The 8,753-nt window shown below is 32.7% G+C and overlaps 1 protein-coding gene across 1 annotated transcript; it reads left to right on the top strand.

Moving 5' to 3' along the window:
- The first annotated feature begins 236 nt into the window (after positions 1-236).
- LOC132727363 (heavy metal-binding protein HIP-like) lies at positions 237-6,624 on the top strand. The gene is made up of 2 exons (XM_060712801.1): positions 237-698; positions 5,829-6,624. The coding sequence occupies exons 1-2, from the start codon at positions 392-394 to the stop codon at positions 6,251-6,253; spliced, it is 732 nt and encodes a 243-aa protein (XP_060568784.1). The 5' UTR covers positions 237-391; the 3' UTR covers positions 6,254-6,624.
- Positions 6,625-8,753: the final 2,129 nt, after the last annotated feature.

The raw sequence follows: 8,753 nt of genomic DNA, 5'->3' as shown, positions 1-8,753 counted from the left end.
GAATGTTTTATAAAGTTGAGATAGTCTTCTAAAGTTGAACGTATGCGCTATTATAGCCTGTAGTATACGATGAAAAAATATAGACTTCCTTTTGCCGATAGACTGACAAAAGTTATATTGACCTCGAACTTTGGCCCTAATATCACTTTTTGACAATATCACTTTTCTTAAATTTGGAAAACTATATATAAACCTCAACATTAGTCTATAATTGTATAATATTGTATTTTTTATGTTTAGAGACAACAAAGGAGGTGGGCAACGGCAGCATTGATTTTAACATGGTGGCATGAATTGGATTCCGTAAAATGATTCCTCGTGGCAATAATGAAGGTAGTCTGGTTCATGCACTTGCAAACAACTCAAGCAAAAGGTTTGTCATTCGTGAAACATGTCGCTCTCTAAAATAGTGTTTCTTCTTTTTCTTTTGACAAATGGAAGGAATTGTGAAGAACCTCGCTGTTCTAAATATGATTTTGAGGAAAAGGTGCTGGAAAAAATGGTACGCATAGAATTTCAAATGGAGAGACTGAAACTTGAGGTAGAGCAATGTGTTAACAGGGTTGAAAATATCAAGACGGAAGTTAGTGATCAGATGAAAGCAAATCAACAAGAGCTTGAAAAAAGCTTCGAGACCAGTATGAAAGAAGTCAGTAATGTCACATCGGCAGTTAAGGCAAAGCTTCTTGAACTTCAAGGTAAATAACGTCATATTTACTGTTTTTCTACGATGCATGTAAGACATAATCTTTTCATTATTTTTTTTTCGTTGAATTATTGAAGATGTGTTTTATAGATGAAACAAAGAAAAATGCATTTAACTGTAGTTAAAAAATCAAATCTGAAGTAAAGTAATTACTAACTTCATGACTATTACCTAGCACTGAGGTCCCCGTAGCATTGTAGAAACCGATCAGTTAGGAAGCTTTCACGGCCGAATGGTTAATGTCGCTGATCTCAAACAACCAGCCCACACCGCTGTGGGTTCGAATTCTGCTAGGAACTTTGAATTCTTTTATGTGAGAAAAATACCTTATTTCTACTCAAGGGCCCGTTCGTGCCAGGACAAATTTACGTAAGATCTTCCTCCATCAGTATAGCTGAAAAGTCGCGATGGGCTAAGGCTTGGTGCGAAATTATATCCCCCAAAAAAGCGGTTTTTTTATATTTACTGCATTTAAACATAACATAATGGTTTAATTATATCATTGAACGTCCCGCTGATATTTATATAAATGAAGAATGTAAAATATAATATTCAGTATTAAAACATAAAAAAAACCTGTATCAGACATGCGTTACTGGTACTACAGTACGCGATGTAGTCATTTTGTAAGTACTGGAGATACTGAAAATTACTCAGACCAAATTTTGCTACAATTAGTAATGGTATAGCACTACCGTCTACAAAATGTGGAACTTGTACTGCAGTACCAAGGCAGTTATTTGGTTTTCAAAAATATGTAAAGAGATAACTTTTGTCTCATATATTATTTTATTAATGCGTTTTAAATATTTCGTTTTATTTAAGACAATCATGGAAAACAAGTTAATATATGAAATTGTACTTCATGAAAATGACGCTTTAGAGAAATTATCTATGGATTAATATTGAATTGAATTTATTTTTGCTATAGTCACAGATTGTAAGTGAATCTGTTAAATGCAAACAGATGTCAAAGAATAATAAAGTATTTGTCAGTTTAATGAAGGTGTGAAAAGGGATGTATTTTTTCTAAATAACGGTGTGAAGAGGTACACAAGCTGTCCTTATGAATGTTAAGCTTTAGATATTTAGGTAACTGTATTGTAACACAGTTTACTAGATATTCATCTTCAGATTTCTCAGTCATACGATTTTTGCACTTGAAAATATCTACAGAATGCAAGTTATTGACATGAACTACTAAAGTAGTAATTTTATAAAAGACATGTTTTAAATTAGTACTTTCGTAAGCATTTCTTATTAAAAATGTAATGTGGTTAACCTTGAATGTGAAAAGTAAACAATACTTGTTATGTTTTGCATCCGTTCAATTGAATAAAAAGCAAAAATCTTTTCTAATGATATTTATTTTCTTTAAAGAGTTTATAAAACTGCACATATGTAATGTTGTGGCTCTTTTAAATGTTGCAACGCCGATAAAAGTCGCACTTGCTGCAAAATGTCGTAACATTGCCACTAAATGTCGTTGACGCCGTGAATGTCGCAAAATCTTGTATCATAAAATTAATGTCGCAACACGGCCGTTTAACATCGCAATTTCAACAAATGTTTTACGTCAATATTAAGGGCCTCTTAGTGATAAAACTCATTTGTTCTTTCCCAATTTAGCAACCCAGATGTTGTGGGTTCAAGCCACAGCATCAGCTTGAGATGGATCTAACACACCTAAAAGATTATCCTAAAAAAATAGACTTAGTTTTTAATTATAGATCAGTATTTTATACTGTGTGTCGGCCTCGAGCTCCCACCTACAAGCATGTTTGCTTTCGGATGTATTAGTATTATTAGTATTATACTATAGGTATAAATATATTGTCACAATTGGATTACAGTTTTATAAATTTCTTTGATGCAAACAAACCTGATTAGTTTTTTGCTTTTTTATTCTTTTTTCTTTCATTGCCAGTAAAAAGGATATAATTCATTACCAGTTTATGCTTTTGAACTTCTCCACCTAGACCACCAGTACGACAGACACTTTACTTATTGGTCTAACCTGGCGGTCTGGTGATTACACAAGATGATACTTACATGTCAAATTTAATATGATTTGATTCTAGTTACTTTAGTTCACGATAAATTTAATGGCAACAAGCGATGAAATAGAACATTTTTGCGCGTTAAGAGACCACACAACCAAACTCAATCGCATTTTCGGTGGATTTAGCACGGATTAACGTTCAATGACAAATGCTTTGCTTAAAAATGATCTACGGTAGGAAGAAAATATCCGCTGGAAATAATATTTGCCTTAATTATTATACATTGAAGTATTTTATATTATATTATTGCAAGACATATCATTTACATTAGTTACATACATTTGAAAGACTGAAATTTATTGTTAGTTCTTATTAATTTAAATACACATGCACATGCAAGTATGATTATGAAACTACCTCGTTTTGAAATTTCCAACGGATTTAAATTGCAGTCACTATAAATGACAGTACTGTGTCACATTGAGGGTTCCATGATAACCGCCGTATGAACACCTGCGGATGTTCTTAATTCAAAATTTCACCATTTCCGTGTTAAAATGTCTGCTGAAGCCGGTGCTAAGGGGCGTGGAAAGTTATTTGCACTTTCCACTGCCGTTCATGAACAGACTCAATGAAACCAAGCCGGCAACATTGTCAATTTTGCCGTGTTGGCCTTTCTTAAGGGATTCTTTTATTTCTCTATTTTGTTTTGGTTTTGTTTGATTAGGCTTTACGACACACCGACACAGAATAGATCATTCCGCGACTGGTGGCGACCTCAAATGTCCGTACATTATTTCAGGCACGAATAGGCACCTGGATAGAACCACCGACGTTCCGTAAACCACGAACGCTCCATACCACACACACAGAGTGTAGGAATTTGGCAATAATAAATGTGTTTGAACGCATTTTATATCTCATTGCTTTTGTTTTACTCAAAATAAAAGTTATGGACCGCCGTGGTCCAATGGTTATTGTCACTGCTCTTTCATTGTCAAACCTCTTTTGTATTCATAAGTGTACGCGTCTCAGACATAAGGGATTGTATCCTAACTAGATTTACTTAGTTTGTAGATAAAAGTTTATATGGACCCAATCACATGGTACCATTTTTTTACTCTACTTTTTTTCTCTTCATTTCTTCAAAATATTACACTTTTCGTTTTTGTTCGATTTGAACATATTTTCTTTGATAATTATTGATGAAAAAGTAAAATTCTTTCGTTTAATCCATCCTATTAATATTTGACATGTTTTCAAACTGGTCCGTCCGAACGGAAAAAAAGAGCATTTAATGATGATCAACATGAAAAGAAATTTAGCTTAGAAATTTAGTTGTATAATGTATCCAATTTCTGCCAGTTTGATGCAGTTAAAACTAATGCCAAAAATTGCATGTCAGTAGTCTTACAGGATGAAAATGTTCATGATGTATTTAGACCTTGGGGTCGCCTGAATTTGTACTAGCCTGTTAGGTAAAATGGCAGTTCACTTATCTATGTCACATGTAGGTAGACTAGTGTATGTTATATAGAAAATCTTAATCAGATATTTTATATTAAACACTATTTGAAAACATTTAGTCCAAAAATCACAGACATCTGAAATTACTGACATGAAAACCATTTTTGAGTGTTTGGGCCATTTGAAGTTCAAGCAAGAGAAAACAATTGGATTGTTAAGGAGTTTTAGGTTATTTTCTATTGCGTTATTCAGTATAAAATTCTAACGGCTAGCCGTGACAGAATGATATGACCTACACAATTAAGTGATGTTTATTGCAGGTTACAGTGGAATATAAATAAAACATAATTATACACTCACGCACATTTACGCACATACAAACGAACAGGTACCGTACATTATTAATTTTTGTTGGGTCTGTACATCGTAGAATATATTGAATGTGCCTGTGACACCTGTAAAAATAATCAAGTTGATATTCAGATTGTAGAATGCTAGTACTCGCAGTAATATATACGAAATAAGCAGTCTGATACATTTTTTATTTTTTGTTGGATTTTACTTCGCACCAACACTGTAAGGTTACATTGCGACTTTCCAGCTTCGTTAGTGAAGAAAGACCTCAGGTGTCCCCTCGTCTTATTTCATCGTAAACTAGGTGTTGCATCTTCCTGGTATATAGGAATACCAACAGCAGTGAGAGGCAAGTGGATGGACAGTAGTAAAGATATAAACTTGTCTAAGTACGCAAAGCACTTCACAAAAGATTAGTATTATCTGCACATAACACCTATCATAGTTACATACTATACCTTAATCAATCGCTTTTACATTTAAATTTCAAACAAAAATGATATTTAAAAAGCATTTAAAGCATGAATCGGGACATTTCTTTATGTCCCACAAAGTAACTATATATGTACGAACATTTACTCAATGTTTATTGTAATATAATACCACTAGCTAACTTAATTTTATAAAAAAAAAATGCATAATGTGACATTTAGCGGTAGTGTTGCGCCAGTGCGACATTTAGCGGCATTGCGGCATATAAAGGCGCCACAAAAGTTTTTTTCGTTTAACAGTGTGCAACCTACAGTGTATATATGAAAGAACTGGTACTGGCACTTAATAATTCCGAATAAAAGTACTGGTACTGCAGTACTTAACAAGATCTAGTACTGGTACTAATGAGTACTGGTACTTAATGACTATACCCCTTGTACTGGTGCATGTCTATTCAGTATCCATACTTTCACGAACAATATTTTTGGAACCTTCATATTGTCCCTAAATTTTTGATTAACATACATTTGATGATGTGTTTTCAGTATAAAATATAATTCAAATGTATTATAAATCATAAGCAGCCCCAAACAAATAGATACTTTATTTTCATTTTTTTAGCCTTTCATTTTTGACAATTAAAAGGTTAATGTAGTTGCCCCTTATATTTCATGAAACTAATAAACGGACTCGAAAACGATAAATATGTACATGTACTTATTTCGTTAAATCAAATTTGATACAAATATTTTATCTAGCATTTAAATTGATTGATAATTAACAGCATGTGTTGTATCAAATGATATTAAGTTTTCTACGAAAAATATAATCCCCTGCTTCTGAGTTATTTATTTTTTCATTTCTAGATACTGTTACACCAACTATTGCATTTAAGGCAAGATTAAAGTCCAGTACTGCAGTGGTGGGAGGTCAGACCATAGTGTTTCCAGTGTTAATCTTCAAGGAAGGAGATGCGTATAACCCAAATACCGGAAAATTTACAGCACCGATCAGTGGGGTGTACATGTTTAGTTTAGCTTTCTGTGTCTATCCAAAGAAGACATTGACTGTTAGTATAATGGTTGAAGGAAAAAGATATTCAACGTCATTGTTCTATGGTGATGATAACTATGGATGTTCATCTGCTGATACAGTCGCCATAGTGACCGCCGGACAGAAGGTATGGGTCGAGGCTATACCAGGCGGTATTGATACTGGTACCATTATAAGGCATTATGATTCATACTGTTGGAATACATTCTCTGGGACATTAATAAACAGGAGGATTTAATTTTGTGTTAACTTTGTTTCCGGCAATTGTATACCAGTAGTGAGTAGTAAGCTCTCATATGATGAATATTATAGGCATACGTGCATTTTTAAATTGTTAGATCTAATCCAAAATCAAAAATATTACTAGCGCATAAATTATTCAGAATTTATTGTTATTGTTGCAAAAGTTTGTAACACTGATTAATAAGATTTAGCGATCTTAATGTTTAACTATACAAGGTACATTTCACCTTTTTGTTGCTATTTAATTACTTTCCTTTAGGTATAAAATATATCCAAATTATTGTAGTATACAAATCGCTGTTATGATGATAATTTGATGACAGATGTTTCGTAGTTTGTATTTTCATTTAACATGTCTTATACAAATAAAACATAACAGTAGCTTTTGTCTGGTGAAATGTTTGATCTTTTCTTTGCTTTGATAAGGATTTAATTCAAAACGACGCTTAAATGTTCATATGTGGACTTTCTTTTAGTCATCATGTACCCCTCCATAAATTATTTCGGACACAAGAGGCCACCAATGACATTACAAAACCTTGCTAGATAACTTTCAAATACACATAAAAATTTCTATTCCTATTAACAAGGGTCACTGAAACGTTATTAATAAGCACATCAAGAATGCTTTACTTTTGCTTTATGTTGCAGAGTTACGATTATACGCAGAATATTGTTGGTGTAATAATTTAATAATCGTGTAATCATGAAAGGGAAATTTATCGCGCAATAAACAGTGTAAAAGTCAAAGTTCAGTATCTGAAAGTATCATTCAAGCATTTAATTGATCTACACTTAACCCAAAACCAAAACTTGCAATTTATACCTCACGTGACTTCTTAATTTGAATACTAAACTTATAAAATACAAGTTAACGTTAACGTAAATTTGTTGATTGTTCTGTCATGACAGACAGACACTTGAGGAGTGGAGCGCAAAACGCATTTAAATTCCAAATAAAATGTATATTTGTCAATCCTAGAACATGCAATTATCATATTATATATAAAGTTAATATAAGCCGTTTTGAAAAAAAAAAAACATATTTTAACTTCTATAATGATACACAAGATAAAAATGTCCGCCGAAAAAAAATTCGCGCACCTTCCCTCAAAACCACCATGTATTTTATTCCAAATCCAATATTGCCGCATAATTATTCTCAACGACGATCGCCAATTTAAAACTTTAACATCAATAGAAACAATGCAACATGCGAAATTAATATAAAAATTATCGTCGTTTTACTCCATTTACAAAATCTTTCGGCGAATACAAAATTGTCTCCCAGCTTTGCCGTATTTAAATGCGCTGCGCTTTGCATATGGGAACCAACATATTGCCGATGGCTCCGACTATAGCCCGGCTGGTTCTCTCATTCAAAGCGTGGCGCATTTGAATACGGCAAAGCTGGGAGCCAATTTTGAATTTGTCTGTATAAGTATAGCTATGTGTCAATGTGAAAATGTTTTGAAAGTTTATCAATTTAAAATACATTTAACTTCTAAACCTTAGTGATTTAAGTTATTGCCTCTTAATCTAAGGTCATGACCATGGTTCCTGTTGATTGAGCGAAGAGAAAATATGTCTCAATAGTTTTCTTCCCTTTACGCGGACCACAATATTAGGATAATTTAAAACAAATTTACTGCTTTGCTGACTCAAAGTAATAAATTTGAACCTGTATCATTAATTTCATTGTTGCACTAAAATAAAGAATACCCATTCAAGTGTAAATGGTGAGTGCTAAGATTAAAGTAAAAATAAATTTACATTTGGGCAAAATCCACACTACGAATGGAAATTTCTATGAATATCGTTCAATATGTATCAGTTATGTTCAATCTTTTAAAGAGTTGGGCAGTCTTATTATAATTAAGGTAGTTTTTACATTTTATCCTTAACATTCTTTCAATTATTGGGCAATTACTATAATAATTAACTATCTTTTGAAATATATTACTAATTCAGCTCAACTTGTCAGGAAAAAAGGAGCAAAATGTTACTTTAAATAACCCGGTTAATGTATTTCAATCTATCATTTTCTAGGTATGAATGTAACAGCAACGGTGACATTTAAAGCAAAAACTTAACAATATTATGACAGTGGTGTATCTTCTTCAGCAAAGGAGGCACATATACTCCTAATTAAAACCGAAAAGTTTACAGCATTCGTCAGTGTTGCGCACATATTCAGTTAGTATAATGATCGACTGGAATAAATACCCATATTGTAGCCGTAATTTTTATGAGGGATGATCTTTAAACTGTTACTCACAATCTAATGTGTTATGTATTTTATCACCCGAACATTACTGTAATCATTTCAACTAAATATAATTCTAACCAAATTGAACCAAGAGTAACACTAACTGAACTATCTTTACATGTGCACGCACGTTGTTAGTATACTTGAGAAGTTAATTTTCTTTTATTCTGAAAGCAAATGATGATATCTGCCAGTCATAAACATACAATAAGCTGTGTTTCATAAT

The sequence above is a fragment of the Ruditapes philippinarum genome, unplaced genomic scaffold (assembly GCF_026571515.1).
Source record: "Ruditapes philippinarum isolate M1 unplaced genomic scaffold, ASM2657151v2 ctg6356_1_1_1_1, whole genome shotgun sequence".
NCBI lineage: Eukaryota > Metazoa > Mollusca > Bivalvia > Venerida > Veneridae > Ruditapes > Ruditapes philippinarum.
The sequence above is the reverse complement of the archived record's forward strand: the minus strand, read 5'-3'. Positions and strand labels throughout refer to the sequence as shown.

Coding starts and splice junctions, on each gene's coding strand:
- LOC132727363 (XM_060712801.1), top strand. CDS start 392: ATGTCGCTCTCTAAAATAGTGTTTCTTCTTTTTCTTTTGACAAATGGA. Junction 699..5,828: donor AAAGCTTCTTGAACTTCAAG/GTAAATAACGTC, acceptor TTTCATTTCTAG/ATACTGTTACACCAACTATT.